The sequence below is a fragment of the Camelus bactrianus genome, chromosome 3 (genome assembly GCF_048773025.1).
Source record: "Camelus bactrianus isolate YW-2024 breed Bactrian camel chromosome 3, ASM4877302v1, whole genome shotgun sequence".
Lineage (NCBI taxonomy): Eukaryota > Metazoa > Chordata > Mammalia > Artiodactyla > Camelidae > Camelus > Camelus bactrianus.
The window spans coordinates 31,847,087-31,868,208 of NC_133541.1; the positions used below are offsets into that span (position 1 = coordinate 31,847,087).

The 21,122-nt window shown below is 46.4% G+C and overlaps 1 protein-coding gene across 1 annotated transcript in view; it reads left to right on the forward strand.

The window, feature by feature from the left end:
* Nucleotides 1-20,641, forward strand: part of NIM1K (NIM1 serine/threonine protein kinase) — a 59,630-nt gene extending 38,989 nt beyond the window's left edge. Inside the window, exons 3-5 of the mRNA XM_010966322.3 lie at nt 850-1,867; nt 16,858-17,126; nt 19,776-20,641. Coding sequence (XP_010964624.1) covers nt 1,576-1,867; nt 16,858-17,126; nt 19,776-20,525 — 1,311 coding nt within the window. The 5' untranslated portion in view covers nt 850-1,575 and the 3' untranslated portion in view covers nt 20,526-20,641. The remainder of the gene's footprint in view (nt 1-849; nt 1,868-16,857; nt 17,127-19,775) is intronic.
* Nucleotides 20,642-21,122: the final 481 nt, after the last annotated feature.

Here is a 21,122-nt window from a genome sequence, read left to right on the forward strand (position 1 = left end):
GTTCCCACCTTCACGGAAAGGAGACATTTTGGAAATTGTACCAAGTGTGGTAGGACTCCAGAGAGGAAGGGCAGACATCTTACTGGAGGCTGCAGGAAAGAAAGTCATGCAGATATTCTAGCTGGGCAGTATTTCTTATCACTGAGGATGCCATAGACTTTTGCCCTCCAGTAACATTATCCTGTTTCTGAACCTTCAAAATGAGCTGCTGGGCCCGGAGGCTGACACCTGATCAGAAATACCTAGCACGTAACCTAGGAGAAAACTTAGCTTGTGTCATAGAATGACACAAAGGAAGAGTGGGAGCAACGTGTGCAGCATCAGAGAACTTACTGTGTAAAGGAAATATAACACACTGTTATTTGAACCAGTGCAAGAACTTTTGAAAACTGATATTAATAGGAAGTCTGCATCATCGTTACTGTTGTCTCATTATTTTAAAAGTCTGGCTTTAAATCAAGCCAAGGCAACATGCATATTTTCCTAAACATCAAGAAAGAGAAAAATTGTTTTGCTAGAAACGGAAATAGAAAAATTATTTTGCTAGAAATATTTACAGGCTGTGAGGGCTTTCCTGAAATGTAGACCGAGGCATGTGTGTGCATATTTTCTTCTTACTAAATCATACGTATTCAAGTATTTCCTACTGAGATGAGTCATAACTGAAATTTATAGAGTGCTTTTTTTTAAATGTCTGATCATATTTATTTGTTACACTTAGCTAGCTGCTTGTTTCTAGTATTATAGAATCCTTTTAGATTGATGCTTACAAAGCGGCTTCGCATTCTTTATAAATCCCATACAGTACATTAGCAGGGGGTAATACGTTTTCTTATTCTCTGTTCTTAGGATGAATCAGCACCCACCAAATTTTTGAGACAGCTCACGGCTTAGAGGAAGGCTCATCTAAATAAAGGCCGGCTAACGTGGCATTGCAGGGATTTAATCCGTCTCTGGCTGCCCGTGTGACCAGAAGGCTGATTTGCAAGTTTCTTCTTTCCTGGGGTCCAGATTATCAGGTCTCCGGGGCTCTGCGACTTGACAGCAAGAGAGGTGCAAAATGAATCTGGTCAGAGATAAGCGCCCCCAGCAGGGACCTGGGGGCCTCCACGGGGCTTTTACATACCAAGGCGGAAGATTCTCTGGCCATCAAAGGAAATAGCAAACTGGAGCCTTTGTCCTGGGACGCAGCCTACCTACCACAGAGCATCAGCACTGCTGGCCAGAAAGTTCATGGAGCCTGATCAGGGAAGCGGCTATGGTACCTGGATGTGTGCCTGATTGTACAGTCAGAGCTGGGAGGTTCAACTTGAAAGGAGGTATGAAATGTCTCGAGGGAGGCAGGCCGCTTTGGGCTCGGCTGGGTAGGCTGTGCTGGCATTTGCCTCTGCCCTCCCCTGATTGAAGCCCAGAAAGAGCTTTGCTCATCCAAGAGTCTTTGCCTGGCTCTCAAAGACGCAGGGCTGTGGCAGCCCTTAGTCCCCATCTCCCACCGACCTGGCCGCTTCCGCGCCTCCCCAGCCTGCCCTAGTCGTGCCTCTTTGCTGAGATGGAGACGTGAGCCTGCGGTGGACGATGACTGCCGTGTATGTGAATGGAGGCGGCCTGGTGAACCCCCACTATGCCAGGTGGGACCGGCGGGAGAGCGTGGAGAGTGGCTGTCAGACGGAGTGCAACCTGGAGGACGAGGAGGGACAGCTGCGCCGGCTGACGCCCTTCGAGAAGCTGACGCAGGACATGTCCCAGGACGAGAAGGTGGTGAGGGAGATCACTTTGGGGAAACGGATCGGCTTCTACCGCATCCGAGGGGAAATTGGAAGTGGGAACTTTTCCCAAGTCAAGCTCGGGATTCACTCCCTGACCAAAGGTAGGATCTGACCTCCAAGGAGGATGCGCGTGGTATCAGGACCTCGGTCAGGGGCGGGTTCGGAGTCCAGGGCCAAGGAAGCAAGTGAGGCGACATCACGGAGCCCCTGCTAAGTGCCAGCCCTGAGCCAGACACCGCTCACTGTTATCTCAGTTCATTTTCACAGTGATGGTGTGAGCTCAGTATTTTTATTTTCACTTGATAGATAAGGAAACTAAGATCTAAAGAAGTTAAATGTGGCTTTAGCAGTTTAATCTTAGATAATTTTGACTCCAAAAACTCTCCCCATGTGCCATGCTGATGAATGCACTCAAACACTGAGGGCAGTCTGTCCTCTCCAATTACACCCTGGAGTAGAGTGGAGTATGGCTTGGTTCCAAGGCCACTCACAGTCCAAGTCCTTATTTATAACTTCTGTTTGTGTTTGTGTGTCAATACCAGTGGCACAGGGGACCTGCCGGATCACCTCCATCAGTGGATGGCGGGGTCTAGCCTCTCTTCCTTACCTGAGGCCACTGCTTCTCTTCCGTTCGGGAAAAGGGACTTGAACTCAGGACCGTCCCTGCTTCAGTCTGCTCTGTACTAGTTCTCATTGCTGACTGGCTGCTTGCTTTCTACCAGAGACCCACTCTTGCTTGGCTTCTGGTCACTCTGGATCCTAGACCAGCAATGCCCACTGCTCTGGCCTCAGAGGGTTGCTGTGCAGAGAACCCAGTAGGCTTTTGCTGACCCAGCCCATGTGAGCACTTCTCCAAGTTCCCTCTAAATTAGCTAAGCAGGGAGATTATCATGAGGGCGTTACAAGCCGGAAAAAGAGCACTTGCAACTTGGTATAATCCACTGACTCTTTAAAGCCCAGGGGCCCTACCCTCTCCCTGAGAGTCCCCTACAGACAGTTTCTCTCCTTGGAGCCAGACTGCCACTGGGTCTGCAAGGCTGCTCTTTCTTACATTAGAGTTTTGTTTTCTTTTCTTCTCCAATCCCAACCCCATGCCCCTCTCCTCCCTGTTTTTGGCCCCTATAGAGAAAGCACCACACCCCCTACCACCACCACCACCACCACCACCACACACACACACACACACACACACACGCACGCAAGTCACTGGTGCTCCCCAGTCCCCTTCTCTCTGGCTCTGGGCCTGAGTGTCTGGATTCATGTCTTCACATCTCGGCTACTCACCTTACCTACTGGGTAAATTACAGCACTGCGGTGAGCCTCAGATTCCCCACTGACAGAATGCAGCCAGTGACAGTGATTACTTTACTCATAAAAGCAGATCTAGTGCTGGAATTCAAATCTAATGGGGACAGACCTTTTCAATGGTCTAGAGCAGGCGTGAAAAAGATAAAATGCATAGGGAGACGAGGGGCCAGAAGTGGAGCCAGACCACTTGACCAGGAAGGGCAGAGAAGTTGGATAAAGGCCAACCAGGAGAGGAATCAGAAAGGAGAGAGTGTCCAATGTGGCAGAGAGGGCATGGGGGCAAAAGTGTGAGCTAAGGCTGCTGGACGTGACCACCTTGGAACTACTTCCTGAGTGTGGGTTCAGATGTTAGATTCCCGGGGAGAGGAAGCAGGTGGGACAGTGGGAAGAACATGGGCTTCAGAATCAGACAAATCTGTTTCAAATTTTCCTTCAGTCACTTACCAGGCATCTGGTTTCATGCACGTTACTTAGCCTTTTTGGTCCTCGGTTGCCACAGCTGTAAAATAGAGATAATGATTCTTAGGATTGTTGGGAAAATTAGGAATAACTTATACGAAGTGCATGGCACATGGTAGCCTCTCAATAAATGGCAGCTATCATTGCACAAGTCTTTTTTTTATTTAAACTTATTTCAGGAGGAAATTTGATATTATTAAAAAGTAGTGATAACTATGAATAGAAGGTAGTGGTAAAAATAAATACAATGCAAACAAATTTTAAAGTTTTATTTGTTTTTCCAGCTTTATTGAGAAATAATTGACGTATAATACTGTGTAAGTTTAAGGAGTACAATGCCAGAATTTTGTATTTGTGTAAGTTGCAAAATGATTATCACAATAAGGTTCTTTAATGCATTCGTCACCTCACATAGTTCCAGTGTGGTGAGAACTTTAAAAATTTATTCCCTTAGCAACTTCCACAAAATTTTAAAGGAAACTTACCAAGTGACTGAAAGTAACTCAAAACATGCCAACAACCCATCTGAAAGTTTCTCTTTACCTTACTTAGGAGAGTCAAGGGAGAACTGAGTTGGGAATAACATTTCGATGCTGTGATTCAGTGCTATTTAAGACTGCTTCCTGGCACTAAAGTCACCGAGGGCCCCATGAATGTTCAAGGCTCCACTCTGGGAAACTCTGACCTCATCTAACCCCTTGCATTTTACAAATGGGGAGAATGGGGGCCCAGAAGTGGCTGTTCCACTCCCGGTCACAGCAGACACAGCATTGGAACTCTGCTTCCTTTTCGCTGCACAAAGCTACCTTGGGATAGTGGTGCAGCTTGGAGGGGGCAGTTCTTCCACACTATGTCTCGGCCCAGCCGGCCAAACGGGTACCGCTGCCTCCTCCAGCACCAGACCCCCGCCAGACCCCAGCCTACTCTCCAGCCGATCTTCTCCTTTGTGGCAGTCCTGCCAAGGAGTGATCGTGTCCTCCACTGTCTGCAGCAGGGCCCAGGAAACGAAACGATCAGCGAGCAGCAGAGTGTATCACCAAGACTCAGAAGCAGCACGGCCTCCTTTCGCAGCCTGCTTTCTGCCTGCCTTCCCTGTTCAGACAGTGTCTAAGGGACAGCTGCACCTCGTCTTTAAGTGGCAGAAGGGAGTGCAATATTGTGGAGAGACATGGTCTTTGGAGTCAGCCAGACCTGGGTGGAATGCCAATTCTTTTTTTTTTTTTTCTCTAGCTATGTAACCCCTGAACAAGTTATTTTACCATTCTGTACCTCAATTCCCTGAGGTCTAACTGAAGAATATATCAGCCTCATAGGATTGCTAGGAGGAGCAAATTTTTAAAAAATATTACATATTGAATATTTACCACATGCTTAGAGCACATAGTAAGTATTTATTAACTGCTGTTATTAGTCTGCTTTCCAAAAAAGCTAGGTCCTTTAGGCCTGTGTGAGTCACACATCATTTGTATCACGGAACAGAAGCCTGCTCAGCCTAGCTCACACTGAAAGGGGTGAGTCGCGTGCAGGGGATTCTGTGGCCCCGCAGCAGGGAGGCAGAGCCAGGTTTCGAGATATCCTTCTCTCCATCTCCCTTTCCTCCAGGGCCGCATGGTTTCTCATTTCTATTCCCTTGATGAAAGTGTCCCACGTCCGTACTTCTTTCTACAGAGTGGCTTTCTCTGCCTGATTATCCAAAGGCACGTGGCCAAGAATGGCTGTTGTCAGTCCCATATCGACATAATCACTCAGCTTTATCACCCATCTCCATCCCACTAGTTTCATTCAATTTCAGCTCAGATTTTAAAGAGAGAAGATAAGTGCTCACTGGCCAGCCGGCCATGGGCCACCCCTGTGTCAAGTCCGCTGCAGGCTTTGGGGCCACATGGCCCACCGCATCTCAGCAGAGCCCCGAGGGGCACAGAGGCATCTCTGAGAAGGGAGAGTAGAGGCACAGTGAACTGATGGATGTATCACCACAGGGAAAACTGCCAGCAAAGCAGAGGAAGTGCCACGAACCCGCAGCAAGAGGGTGTCTAATCCTGTGGACAGGCTGTGATGGGAGGGGGACAGAAGAGGGATGACAGCAACTGGTATTTGCCTAGTGACTTTCTTCTTTTTTTTTTTTTTTAACACCTTTGTTGTGGTATGATTCCTGTACAGTGAACTACAGATATTTCAGATGTACAATTTGATGAATTTTGATAGATGTATACCCCATGAAACCACCACCACAATCATAGCTAACATTTCCACCACTACCCAAAAGGTGCAAATTTCAAACTCCTGATCTAGCCCTTCCCACCCCTTTACCCCTTGGTAACCATAAGTTTGTTCTCTACGTAGTGACTTTCTTCTTGAATGCCAAAGCCTCTTGCCTGTTAAATTACAGAGTTAACTTCATCCTAGTCCCTTGAGTTTCAGAGAATGTGGCGTGTCCCTGCTGTGTGGATGGGAGCCTCGGTGGCCTCACTGCCATGCTCCCCTCACTCCTCACCCACCACCGAGTAGCCCTATTGTCAAAGGTACAGTGTCACCCCCCGGTTATGGGATGGTATGGGTGCAAAAGAGGGGAGGGTGAAAGGCCAAAAGCACAGACGGAGGGAAAATCAGTTCAACAAGCAGATTTAAACAAGCCAGAAAACATAAGGGCAGGACATTGAGCCCATCTGACTGATGCAACAGGACAGTGAATCCCGAACTTCACCTCCTGACTGGCAGACGCGTCCCGTGGTGGCCTTGTCCGGGTGCTGTGCTCATCTCTCTTCTGGGTTCTACCCTGCAGGGAGCCTGGGATGAAAGGAACTGAGAACTGTGAAAGAGGGGAGACCCAGATGTGTGTTGATGTGAAGATGAAAGAAGAGAAGGCAGTTCAGGACCCAGGAGGCAGGATCTCCGGGACGATGACAGAGTGGAGACAGAAAAACTGTAACTTGTGAAAAGAGACAGGACATCAGGCTACTTGGAGCTGACTGGGATGGAAAGCAAGAGGGCCCTTCCTTTAAAATCTTCACCTCTGTAATGGAAGGAGATTTATCAGGGAGAGGTTTAGCCTTGCTGAGAATGTCAAATTGCCCTGTCCCGAGGCCAGGCCACGTCAGATGACGAAGTCTGGTTAGAGATTCGTATAAATGTGGTTCCCATACAAAGCCAACTGGCCCAGAATTTTCATCATGTTTTCCAGGAAATATGGACCGTCTGGATAAGATAATGGAGGCGATTCCCAGGAAAGCGGAGGGTTTCCGTGCCAGAGGCAGCTCCCAGGACGGTATTTTAAAAAAAGGCACCAGCTGCTCTGGGCCTGTGGAGAGGAGCCTCAGTAGCTCCTGCTGGCCGGAGTTTATTTTTATAGCTAACAGCTCAGACTCCCTTGAGCCTTGCAAGCTGATAGAGCAGGCTGAAGCCATCATGAGTCCCCTCTTAGGCTGATTAGAAATTCCTCAAAGGAGGTGAACCACTCAGCTTCTGAATATTTTATGTCCCATCTGTTGTCACAGACAAAAGTAAAAGAGGCCACGGGTGCCTGTCCCTCTCTGTTGCTGCCCTTCCTGACCCCTTCTTCCCCGGTCTTCTTCTCTGTTACTCTAGTCTCCTGTTTCTAGAACCCTTTCTTCTTCTCTGTCATTTATTTATTCATTAGTTCATTCATACCTCTTTTTAAAAAATACAATTAACTCTCCTGTGCCCATAGTTTGTTCTGGGCCTTAACAAAGACGAATAAGATGCAGTTCTTGTCTGATAGGAACTCACAGAGGCAATGGAGACAGACGGTTGACGACTGATCTGACGCAGAGGGAGCCACAGAGGGGGTGCTCGACTGTGCCTGAGAGCAGGAAAGGGTCAGTTGATCGGGAAAGGCTTGTGCTAGGTCTTGAGGTTGGTGGGGAAATTCTACAGGACACAGGGGAAGTGCGCTCCAGGCCAAAAGAGAGGATGCAAAGTGAATGGAGATATGAGCCAGGGTGCAGAGTACTTGGGGATTTTAAAGTGATTCCATGAAGCTGGGGCAGGGGATGCACCTAGAGGGTCGTGGGAGATTCGGTGGGTGATGAAGGCAGCAACTAGACTGTGGAGAATCTTCCTGCACATTTGGATTTTGTCACTTAGGTATCAGGAGCCACTGAGGAGCTTTAAGCAAGCAATTAATAAGAGTGATTCATTATTCATTATTTCAGTGAGGGGGTGTCAGAATAAAATAGTAGTCTCATGATCCAGATGAATGACAATGTCCGTCTCAACTAAGGAAGTGACAGTGAGGATGGAGAGAAGCAGACACATTTGAAAAACATTTTAGAATATTGGAAACCCTGCGGTCAATTGCGTGGGGAAGAGCAGAGGGGACAGGGAGAGAAGCATGAAAGATGACTCTTAGGTTTCCGGCTCTAATGACTTAGTAGTGAGTAGTAAATGGGGGAGTAGAAATGGAGTTGAGAGTACGGATTTGGAAGCACAGACTTGGAGGTACATGGAGGTCATGGAGGACAGGAGCCCAATGACCACATCGGGGCCCAGGAGAAAGTACACATGAGAAATAGAGATTTGGGGCTTAACAAATCCAGGGTCGAGTGAAAGTCTTATGTGTCCTGGTTACAGACTCCTTCGTGTCAGGCACTATCGTATTGATCCTTAGAGCTGTCTGACACATTATAAATAATAAACAGTCAATGAGTGCTTGGTGAATTAAGTTAGTCTCATAGCTTCCCCTGAAAATCCAGGGGTAGTGGGGAAGGGGGAAGGGAGGGGCAAGGTAGGGCAGTGCTCTCTGGCAGGCTCTTTATGCTTTAGTCTCCTAGAAGGACAGGGTTGGGGGACAAACACAGGCTGTAGTAAAGCTCAGTCAAGAAGGCTCGCTGGTTTTTAAGAAGTGATTCCTCCTCTTGAGTCCATTCATTAAAACAGCACTTTAAAATTACGTTTTCTTGCTTTAAAAATGGCTAGTTAGTGGCTTTGGTGAATTCATCCTAAAAATAAGCCCACTATTATTGTGACAAAAATTGTTCCTTATTTATAAGGCAAAGGACTGAAAATAATTTATATGATCCAACGGTATAGGAATGCTCAAGTGCATTAAAGCGTACACACTGAACGGACATTACACAGCCATTAAAAAAATCACGATTATCAAGAGTCTGTGGTAACACGGAGGAGGCACGGGACACGACAGTAAAGGAAAAAGCAAGGTGCAACACTGAGTTACACTGTGATGGTGATACTTATCCTGGCTCTTGTGGGCATTAGATGAGATCATTCATTCAGCAAATATTTGTTGAGCATCTAGCCTGTAACAGGCACTGCTCTAGGGACAGGAGATGCAGCAGTGAACAGAATAGACAACTGTCTCTGTCCCAGGGAGCTTATAATCCAGTGGGGAGAAGGCAAAAGTCAGTCAAATCAATCAGTATGTTATGTAGTGATAAGTGACCAGAAGGAAGATAGAGCAGGAGGGAGGACAGGGAGCACTTGGGGCTGCAGTTTTCGATAAGTTGGCCAGGGACAGCCTCCCTGAGGAGATGACTTTTGAACTCAGGGAAATAAGGATGCTGGCCACGGAGGTCCGTGGGGCAAAGTGGTCAGGCAGAGGGGACAGCCAGCAGAAGAGAGCCAAGGTGGGAGTGTGCCTGTGATACTCCTGAGAAAACCAAGGTGGGTGACGGCAGAGGGTAGCAGGAACCAGATCATGTAGGGGTGATATGCAACATGGGATAGCAAGGACCTCGGTTTGGCTTTGAGGGAAACCGGAGCCCTTTGGGGCAGTGGAGAAGTGACACGACCTGGCTTACGCTTAATAGGATCACCCTGGCTGCTCTGTTGAAAAAGAGCGTGAGGGTCACAGGCAGAAAAGGAGAGATCAGTTAGGAGCCTATTGGAATAATCCAGGCAAGAAAGACTGGTGGCTTGGACCAGGAAGGGAGCAGTGAAATGCCGAGAAGTAGCTGGATTCTGGCTATATTTAGAAGTAGAGACAACAGGTTTGCTGACAGATTGAAAGGGAAGCAGAGAGTCAATTACTCAAGGTTTTTGTTCTGAACAACAGCAAGAATAGAGTTTCCATTTACTGAAGCTGGGAAAAGATGGTAGGAGAGGCGGGTTCGGGGTTGGGGAGCTGAGGAGCTCAGTACTGAATATATTATGTGGGACATGCCTGTTACACATACATAGCAGGTGCTGTTGGTGCCTCGCCCACATCTCCATGGGTCTTACCATTTCAGGGCATGCAGGCTGGACCTTCAAATGCTAGGGTCTCCATCTCTTTGCCTCTGGGCTTTCTCTAGCTGCTGGAGCTGCTCTTCTGCATGCATGGGAGACCAGAAACACAGGGGAGTTAACGTCCTCCGGGAGCAGCCAACAACCACTTATTGGCAGCAGTTGATGTACGAATACCCGAGCTCTCTCACTCTTCTCATGATAAAACTCAGGCATGATAACTTGCAGCAGGATTATTAGAGGATGGAGGGAACAAAAAGTGCCCATGAAACTGAGAAGTTATCTTGAGACTGAAAAATGAGGCAGGCAGCTCCATATAATCAAGGGGTCAGTTTATTATAGGGTAACTTACTCACAGCGTGGCATCGGTGGACAGCAATCCAGAAACATTCGCAGCTGCACTCCGCACTGCTGATGGGCTATTGGGACAATTTTGTAGTTAACCTAGGGTATGGATGGGGGTACGTGCTTGGAAATCAGACGGGCATCCCTAAGTCAAGATGATTGAATGGGTAACTAGTCTCGTGGGCTCCAGGAATATGTCAGTGAAGGTCTTCATCATTGTTTGGGGGCTAACAGAGCATAGGGGCCACCTGGACCTAACGATCATTAGACAATATCTATTGACTACAAAGGCCTTGATGATGAAGAAGTGATTTGCCGCACAGCATAGTCCTGGGTAGGGTCACTGGAAGGGCAGGAAGAACTGTATGGGCCCAAGATGGTGTCAGTTATGCAAACAGTGATACAAGGATTAACTGATAACTTGCTTAGGGACTCATCCTTAATTGGCTGCCTTTCCTTTCCTCTCTCACTTCCTCATTCTTCTACCACTGTTTCCTGCGGTCACCTCTCATCAGCTACTTGAACTTGAATCCTTGCTTCATGATATACTTTTGTCAGAACCCAAACTGAGACAACCAAGTGGAGAGGTCTTGTAGGCAGGTGTATTTATGCTTCTGGAATCACCAAGGAAGTGACTGTAGAGATGTCCAAGGACTAAGCCTTCGGGAATCCTACGTTTAGAGGCTGGGAGGAGGAAAAGGACATAGCAAAGGAGCTTTAGAAGAAGTGGCAAGAGGTAGGAGGAAAACCAGGGGCTAGAAACCAAGTTGTCCTAGAAACCAAGTGTTGTCCTAGAAACCAAGTGGCAAAGGTGTTTCAAGGAGGGAGGATGAAGCCTGAAAACAGACCGTGGGTTTTAGCAACTCGGAGGTCATTGGTGACCCTGAAAAGAGCATTCTCCGTAGCCTTATTGCTCAGGTTCAGGTCGTGACAAGGGGAGAACTGGAGACCAAGACGTAGAACCAACTCTTTAAAGGCGTTTTCTTATGAAGAGAGTGAAAAGAGGTCTGATGCTGGAGGGAGAAGTGGAGTTAAGAAAGGTTCTTTTGTGATTTTTCACAAACTCTTTTTTGTATGTTTAACATACATAAATACAAAAAAGAAGCGTGAAAATCACTTTAGTGTGCAGCTAAATGAATTTTCCAAACCAAAAGACTGTGCAACCACCACCAAGGTCAAGAAGGAGAACATTTCCAGGACTTCAGAGCAGGCCTCCTCCTGCTCCCCACTTCCGTTCACTTCATCCTCAGGTGCAACCACTGTCCTGACTTCAAACATCACACCAGTTGCTTTTGCCTGTTTTAAGCTTAATATAAATGGAATCATACAGTATGTATTCTTTTGTCTTATTTCATTTGCTGAATATTAAATTTGTGAAAACCATCCGTGTTACTTATGTAGTTTAGATGCTTGATTCTCATTGCTATTTAGCAGTCCATTGTATGGATATTTATCCATTCTACTGTTGATGAATATGAGGACAGTTTCCAGTTCAGGGCTCTTGTGAACAATGTTACTCTGAACATTATAGGACAAGTCTTTTGGCAACATGTATGCATTTTTGTTGGGAAAAAAAATGCTTTTAAGATGGGTACATAGCACGAATATATGCTGATGTAGAGGTCTTAGCTAGGCCTTAGATACGAACAGGGACCATTTATCCAGAGGAACAGGAAGAAAGACAGAGTTGATGGACACAGATTCAGGTGGGTTGGAAGACGTGGTAGAAAAAAAGAACTTGAGGAAATTCTCTTCTATCACGTTCTTTACTCAATAAGATAAAGATCAAAGTCATCAAAGTTATGAGCAAGGAGAGAAAGTATTAAGAGATTTGATGAGAGATAAGAAATAAAAGAGTCATCTAATAGTGTAGGAGCGCTATTGAACTAGGGAAATTCAGTGTGTCTGCCAGGAGCGCTGAAGCCCCACCTGAAATCAGAGATCATGAATTCAAAGTGAGACAAGCCGTCACAGCCGCTGCACAGGTGCAGGCAGAAAGTAGGTGGGAAGCTGGATTTACCCAGGGTGTGGTTTCGCTGAGTAAATGAAAGGAGAGACAGCAGGGCTGTTGAGGGTATATACAGAGCCATGCTGACAATGATAAAGTGAATGCCACCATCCTCCCAGTTACTCAGCCCAGAAACCCGGACCTCTTCATCAATCCTAATCCTTGGTTGAACATCAAGTCCTATTGTTCCCTCCTAAATATCTTGCCCTTGCCTCTTGGGATTAAGCTGCTGTCACTTGTCTCCCTTATCCATGTTCATCTCATTTTCTGTACTACAGCCAGAAGTGACCTTTTAGAAAGTGCAAGCCCGATCGTGTAGCTAGCTCTCTGAAACCTTCCATCAGTTTCTTATTGCTCTTAATCTGAGGTGCAAAGAGTGCCTCACAGACCTTGGCCCTGGCTGACTCTCTAGCCTCATCTTGACTTATATTTTCCTTCATTCGCCGTGTGTCAGCTCCACTCTCTTCTTTCAGTTCCTCAAGGCAGCAATTGCCAAAGTAGGGTACACTCACCCCAAGGGGTGCAAAAGTGGGGATGCCCACTGGGGTGAGAGAAGAAAATACTAGAACTTCTGTTTTATATTTATTTGTAAGTATATATTTTTAATTTCCATGATTATATATATTTAAAGTGTATATATTAGTGCATGCATATAATTTACATTTACAGCAGTGCTCAAAAATGTTTTATTAGTAAAGGAAGCCAATCAAAAAAGTGTCTAGAGCATTATCCTACCTTGGGAGGGTCTTTCCTGCCTTAAGATCTTCTCTGCACCACATCCGTGCTATTAGAACCTCTCCTTATCACATCTTCCCTGCTTTCCTCTAGTTAACACCTTGACTCCAGGGAAAGTGAAAAATCCGCCCTGAACCCCAGACTCAGGGCACATCCCTTGTTTTATGCTCCACTGCATCCACACTCTTACCTTCCAAGCCTGCGTGCGCGATACCTTCCATCTGCTTCCCCAGATGCATTCCCCGCCCCCCCTTTGTCTGCACTCTGTCCCAGACTACATCATCTTAGTCCTCTGGGTTCCAGTTGCCTTTGGCCTATAAGCAGCCCTTGCAGGGGATCAAAGGAAGGAGAGGGAGGGACTGAGATCCGTTCTCCTAGCCAGACTGTGAGATTGACTCAGGTCAGCTGTACATCGAGAAAGATGGTCTCAGCTCCTTTCAAGGTAGTTTTCTCTACACAACACTATCTATGTTTTAATATCCACTTTGTCCCTTTGATCCTAAAGACAGATTTTGCTTGGTCCACTCCAGGTTTGAAAATTTGAATTGGTTGCTGACACTTGATGATTAGAATGTTTACAGTAAAATTCAGATGTCTGGCTTCTCTCGGAAAAAAATCAGATTTGACCACACTGAGTCTACATTCCAAACAGTCACAATTGCCTGGAGTTAAGTAGCAGCTTCCCCCCTCTGCGCTGGGGCACGTACTCCCCAGGACTCCCCACAGTCCCCGCTACTCCCTATTGCCTTACAATAAGCTCGCCACCTTATTTCCACTCTCGCCCCTAGAGACTAGAGTTTACAAGACCTGATTTAAGGAATGTGTTGCCCTAGGCAGGACCTGTGTCAGTCTTTTCACCAGATTTGGAGAGAGGGGAGGTTTACCTCTCCAGTTTCTCCTCTGTCTCCCCTCTGCCACTACTGAGAGAGTCCTCTCTGTGATCAAGAAACCACCTCCCTGTTCTCAGGCTTCCTCTGCTTCTATCCATGCCCACATGGCAGCCGGGGTACCCATTCCAAAAAGGAAATCAGATTATGACGTTCTTCCTTCAAACCTTGTCATGTCTTCCCATGGCCCTAAAAAAAAGGGCATCTTTTTTTAAAAACTGGAGTATAATTAACTTTCTGCCTTGTGTTAGTTTCAAGTATACAACATAGTGATTCAATACTTTTGTATATTACAAAATGATCATCAATATAAATCATCTGTCACCATACAAAGTTACTTCAATATTACTGACTATATTCCCTAAGCTAGACATCACATCCCCATGACTTATTTTGTAACTGGAGGTTTGTACCTCTTAACCTCCATCACCTATTTCTTTATCCTCTCGTCCCCAAGGCTGCATTTCTCAAGGCTACCTGGATTATCTGATGCCTACCTGCTGCTCGAGGCTGGTTTAGAACCCCCTCTCCCCAAGCCACCGCACATTCTGTGTCCAGCATAGTGGGCTCCTCTCAGTTCCTCAAACACAAATGTGACCTCGGGCTCAGACCTGGTATACGTCCCACTCCCACGGCCAAGTGTTGGGACCTCTTCCTCACCTGGTCACAGTGCAAGTGTCCTTTCTCGGGGAGGGGGGTCTCTGTTCTCCTATCTGTGCCCCTTCCTAACATGTGCTACACCTGTAATAAGGGCTTTTTTTCAAAGTCTTTCTCTCTCACTGGCTCTAAGAACAGTGTCTGTCCTTTTCACCACCTGGTGCATAGCAGGTGCTCCCTGAACATTTGTTGAACGAGTGGAATTAGAGACCTAGTTCTTCATGGAACAGCAGTTTCTACCACTCAGTGACAATTCGGAATACCAGGGCTTTTTAAATGTTTTATACGATTATACTTTATGTTATGAGGCGTGACTATAATGTGATTTAACACAAAGTGGAGAAAACAGGTTGGGACTAGAGTGACGCCGTCCAGGCATCTAGGGTGCAGAACTTTTGTTTGTCTGTGTTCTGAGGGGTGCAGAATTTAAGGAAGTCCTCCCTCTCACCACTCCTCTCCTGCCTCACTCTCTGATCCCAGCCCTAGGAGGGCAGCCTTTTCTAAAGAACCACTTGAATAGAAAATAGAAACCATCTAAAACTAGGACTGAGCTTGAAGGAGGTTTGTGGCAGCAGCCTGAGCCACGTGGGACCTGGATTCTTGGGTGCTGACAGTGTGGGGAGCAGTGCGTGCAGCGGCCGCAGTGGGGAGGGGCGGCAGGGAGGGACCTGCACCCCAACAGACATCGGGAGGAGGGTGGCCTCTTCTGCAGGCAAGCTGCCAGACTGAAGGATGGAATTCATTATTCTACTCCTTAAAATAGCAGCTCGCCTAACAGGCCACCCAAAACCAGAGTTTCTGTTTCAAGTAAACAGCTAAAAGGGCATCATAATCCTAAAGACTCAACAGTAGAAAAGACTTGACCAGGGAGAAAGAAAGCCCCGGGGGACTGGTGGTGGCAGTTCACCCCTGAGACGACTGCCTGCCAAAGTCACAGGAGCCCTGATGGTTCTGTTGGGTATTGCTCGCCTCCTCCTTCTCCAGCATTGCCTCCCCCAGAGCAAGCGTGGCCACATCAGGCACCAGCGAACCCTGCCTCTTTCCCTTCCAGAAGCTTTAAGGGACCTACTTTAATAAATCAATAGTACTCTTTTTTAAACTAGCAGCTTCCATTTTCATGCCCGTAACCACTGTGCCAAAGTTCTTCTAAACAGTTGTTTTGCAAGTAGGTCAAACAGGTGCTCTGCCATCCTATTCTTCCCGTTTACTTGCCTGGGAAATTCTTTCTTATCTAATAGAAAGGCTGGTCCCCTTTGAACCAAAAAATGAATGATGTTTTTACTCTGCAGTAGGGATTCATTCATTTTCAAGTATTAACCACTTTTACTACACAATTAATCTATGTTAACTGTACAATTAATTGTAGGGAAATTAGAAAACACAGATGAGTCAAAAAAATTAAAGGAAAGCCATCATGATCCCTCTACTAATAAAATAACTATTCTAAACATTTCGTGTCAGATTCTTTTTTCTATGCAAATGCATCTTTGTGTTTTTCCTCACTTGTTCTATATTGAGCATCTTTCCATATCAGTAAATAAAGATCAACATCATTATTTTTGTCACTGCATGGTGTAGCATTATACTGATGGATGAACCACACACCATCTCTTTTGCTGGATGCTTAAGCTGTTCTCAGTATCACAGAAGTCTTCTTACACAAGCAATCTTGTGCATGCGTCAGGTTATTTCTTTAAGAGGAATTGCCAAAAGTGAAAAGGTCAAAGCGTGTGACCATTTTTAAGGCTCTCAATACATAATATCATACTATAGTCCAGAACCATTGTGCCAATTAGTTCTTCCACCAGCAGCACACTGAGCACTGATGCTTCCAGTCCTGACACATTGTGTGCCAGGCACCCACAAAGTCAAAATCAGATCAAACATAGCCCATGCAGGGAAGGGGGTAGGAGGAAGAGACAGGTGAGGAGTCAATATTTATAAATTAATGTGCTGAGATTACAGTACAGAGAATACACAGAAACTGGATGTCATCATCTTCCTGGGACAAGTGTCATAGAAGGCTTCCTCTAAGGGGTCTATTGTGAGGCTGGCCTTGAAGGATCAACTTTTCAGTGAACAGCAAAATGTTCTGTAGTGTTTGAACTGAAGGGGCGGTGGGGACCATGGACAAGAGTGACGGACAATGAGACTGAAGAGGTGGCTTGGGTCTCATCAAGAGGGACTCTGTTGGCTAAGGTGCTTTAACTTCATCCAGAAAACTGGATAAAGCTCACCAAACTGAAACCTCTTTGGGAGGCAGAAGTTGGCATTAAAACCTGTACACAGTAGAGTTACACCAATCCAAGGGACCAGCACTGATGTTGAACTCAAAACTGCTGTCGGTTATCACTGCTGATGAGCTCTCTGAGCTGGAAACAGTCATTTCACCTCTGTGTCTAGTAAAATAAAGGGGCCAATCTAGGTCCCTTCCAGTTCTAAATATTTATGAACTCAGGCACATCCTTTGCCTTTTTTTTTTTTTTTCCAGAAAAGGTGGCCATTAAGATCCTGGACAAGACCAAGTTAGACCAGAAAACCCAAAGGCTGCTATCACGCGAAATCTCCAGCATGGAAAAATTGCACCATCCCAACATCATCCGCCTTTATGAAGTCGTGGAGACCCTCTCCAAGCTCCACCTGGTGATGGAGTATGCAGGGGGTGGGGAGCTCTTTGGGAAAATCAGCACGGAAGGGAAGTTCTCAGAATCAGAAAGCAAGCTCATCTTCTCCCAGATTGTGTCTGCTGTGAAGCACATGGTGAGCAGGGGCGAGGAGCGAGTCTTGCTTCTGTTCTTACCCACAACGGGAGTGTGGGGCTTCAGTTTACCAACATCTAAGCATCCCAGAGGGCGCTAGTCCTACAAGGGCAGACAGCAGTTCCTTCTGTGAGAGTCAGAGGTCTGGCTGGGATCAAGCTCCTTGCCTCTGAAGCAACACCCAGAAGCTCCAGTTACCCAGCAGCCTCCTGGCTTCTGCAGAAGTTGGCAATAGTCACTCTGAGCAGCGGGGTGACCATCCGCCACTCCCTGGCCACACCCATTTCTCCAACCCCACCTTCCACTTTTTTTTTTTTTAAAAAAGACACGTTTATTCATGATCAGACTATTACATTTAGCAATCAACAGCATGGGTGCAAAAAAAAAATCTACATTAAAACCCTTGGTTGGAATGCTTTACACAGAACAGAAACTAAAATAACCCGTTATACAATTAGTCACAAATACAGTCCTCAAGTTTTTTTTTTGCCCATACACGTGAGTATTGTGCTTGGCTGAGTTCACAAATCTGTTGTAACCTATAGCTTCCCTGACACTTCTCTGCCTCTCCTCTCCTGCTAAGCTTTGTTCCCTGGCAGTAATTAAAACCTTCTGCCACTGACAGAGCTACTGCTGCTGCTGGAACCGCCATAGCCAGCTTGATTTCGTGGTTTGGCAAAGTACTGGCCACCACCACCATAGGGGCAAGAACTTCTGCCTCCAAAGTTTCCTCCTTTCATGGGTCCAAAATTTGAAGATTGATTGTTGTAATTGCCAAAATCACTGTAGCTTCCACCACCTCCAGAATTGCTTCCATCATTACCAAATCCATTGTAGCCATCCCCACGGCCACCATATCCACCACCACCACTACTGCCCTCAAAACCACCTTGACCACTCGGAGAATTGACTTCTCACTGCTCCTTGGCCTTGTCTTCGTGACTCTGTGTCTAGGATGCCCTCTCCCCTCTTACTACATCTCACATTCCAAATCCTATCCACACTTGGTGACCAGCTCAGCTCTGTCTTTCTCTGTGGAACTTCCTTCAGTCTCCTGTCAGCTCATGCTAATCTTTCACACCTTCAGTGAACCCCTCTGGCTCTTGCTGCCTCTGTGCTCAGTACATTAACACTCAATTGTGTCATTCTACTTTAATTCTCTGATTATTTCTTTAGATGAATCTGGACTCCTTAAGCACACTCCCCAGTTCTTCCAAGAACTGGTTCTTCTGTGCCCTCTCTATTGTTGGCCATATTGCTGGGCACATAGGAATCTGACTGGCAGACCTGACTTCCACTTCGACTACTCCGTTAGTGCAAAAGTTTTGGCCACCCTCTTTACCCAGATCTCAGTCCAGCTGGCAGGAAGAGACACTGTCTGGGGTCTGTATTAGCTGAGAGGCTGCTTCTAGTTTGCTCCTCTGCCTGGATGTTGTGAGACAAGAACCAGGATCAGTGCCCTCCTGGCCAAATAATTGGCAGGTTACTAGTGACCTGAGGGCCCAAGATAGCAGCTGGGAGGGAGGGGGGCAGGAGAAGAAGTGAGCAAGGAAGGAGAGCCTGAGTGCGATGGTGGCGGGTGTTTCAGACCTGTGGTCCCACCAGTCGTTATTTGAGTGGCCCTGCGCTGGGGTGAACTTTCCCTAGCCAGGGACTAGCCAGATCCGTACGAGGCAATAGAGCACATGGGCAGAGTCTTCCTCATTCTACTTGGAAAAGAGACCTGGAGGGAGAGCAGAAGAGGATCCAGCAGTAGATGGTACAGACTGAGGCTCTACACCCTGACCTTTCTCCCAGTTCTCTGGTCTCCAGAAAGAGGCAGGGTGAATGGTAGACATAGATTTTATCCAGATTTTATCAAGTATGTTTGCTACACACTGGGACCATGCTGAACTCTGCAGATACAACATCACATACTGTTCTCACCGCAGCCTCACAAGGTGGTTTATCAGTGTTCCATTTTATAAAGAAGGAGAGAAACTCGCATACACAGCTGGTATGGTTTAACCTAGAGTTAACCAAGATGTCAGGCTCCAAAGCCTGAATTCTTGCCCCAGGAGGTCCATCAGGAAAAGGAACATTAAGTCATTTCTTAAGAACCCTTGGCATTGAACTGGTTGAGGGTCTTCAAGATTGTCTGGATCCAGAATGCAAGGGTGGGGAAACTTGCAAAATACAGCGCCCTCCCTTCTACTGAATAATGTGAAGATAAAGGAGCCCACCCAAAGTAGCATGGGTGGAGAGTTGGGGGAGGGGTCCACAACTTTTGGGGGCTGGCCCTAGTCAAGAAATCCCTCAGCCAGGAAAACCTATATATGTTCTCAAAAATGGAGGATTACTGTTTTGTTGTGTCACATATCTGGGTCTTATTTCTGGCACTAACTCCTGAGTCCACACATATGGGACAGGCTCCAACCCTCACCCCACAGAATAGAAGCTTTGGTCTGTTTGGAGGGTATGGGTGTTACATTTGGCTAAAGCTTAGGACAGGGCAGCAGTGGAGGTTTGAGGTTTGCCATGACTTAAGTTCATCTCCACAGAATATCTGTTGTTATGCCATTGTCACCTCATTGTTTCAGAACAACTGATGTGTTTTTAATGTTGATATTTTACTTTGAAAATGACTTTTCCCCCATGTCTTCTTCCACAGCATGAAAACCAAATTATTCACAGAGATCTGAAAGCAGAAAATGTGTTCTATACCAATAATACCTGTGTGAAGGTGGGCGATTTTGGATTCAGCACAGTAAGTAAAAAAGGTGAAATGCTGAACACTTTTTGTGGGTCTCCTCCCTACGCTGCGCCCGAACTTTTTCGAGACGAGCACTACGTCGGCGTTTATGTGGATATCTGGGCCTTGGGGGTGCTTTTGTACTTCATGGTGACGGGCACCATGCCATTTCGGGCGGAGACCGTGGCCAAACTGAAGAAGAGCATCCTGGAGGGCGCGTACAGCGTGCCTGCGCACGTGTCGGAGCCCTGCCTCCGCCTCATCCGGGGCGTCCTGCAGCCGGTCCCCGCCGACCGGTACGGGATCGACTCCATCATGAACAACGAATGGATGCAAGGGGTGCCGTACCCCACCCCTTTGGAACCTTTCCAGCTGGATCCCAAACACTTGTCGGAAACCAGCACCCTCAAAGAAGAGGAAAACGAGGTCAAAAGCACTTTAGAACATTTGGGCATTACGGAAGAGCATATTCGAAATAACCAAGGGCGAGATGCCCGAAGCTCCATCACAGGCGTCTATCGAATCGTTTTGCATAGAGTCCAGAAGAAAAAGGCCTTGGAAAGTGTCCCAGTCATGATACTACCAGACCCTAAAGACAGAGACCTAAAGAAAGGGTCCCGTGTCTACAGAGGCATAAGACACACATCTAAATTTTGTTCAATTTTATAAATTGCATCAGACTGCTGGTAATTAACCAAGATCATTGTTGCTGCTTTTAAATTTTTTCACTGACTACTTAAGTGAAGACATTTTTGTAATTTTTAAATAAATTTAAATTTAAGATATGCATTTTCCCCCACACAAAAAATGTCTATTAGCTCAGATTCTGGCTTGATTGGCAATCTTGTCTTGTTCTCAAACTAGTATTCATTCATTTGATTGAGAAATATTTATTCAGTGCCTACTGTGTGCCAGAAGACACTGTTTAAGCTGCTACCAAAAAAAAAAAAAAAAAGATAGGTCAGGTCCTTCCTTTCGTGTAGGATATTCTAGCACTAAACAAAAACACTAACAAAAAAAATTTTTTGAGTATCAGTGATAGATGCTATGCAGATAATTTAAATACAGTGATCTGATATCAGAGACTTGCTACTTTGCACTAGATCTTAGGCCAGTGTGAGTAGATGACAATCTGAGATCTGAGTGAGAAGCAGGAGTGACTCTTGAAAAGCCAGCCAAGAGTATTCTAAGCAGCAAGTGGCTTTAGATTGGGTTCCTCCCCAACAGAGCCTAAGACAAAGGCAGCAGGTAAAGCAGTTTATTTGG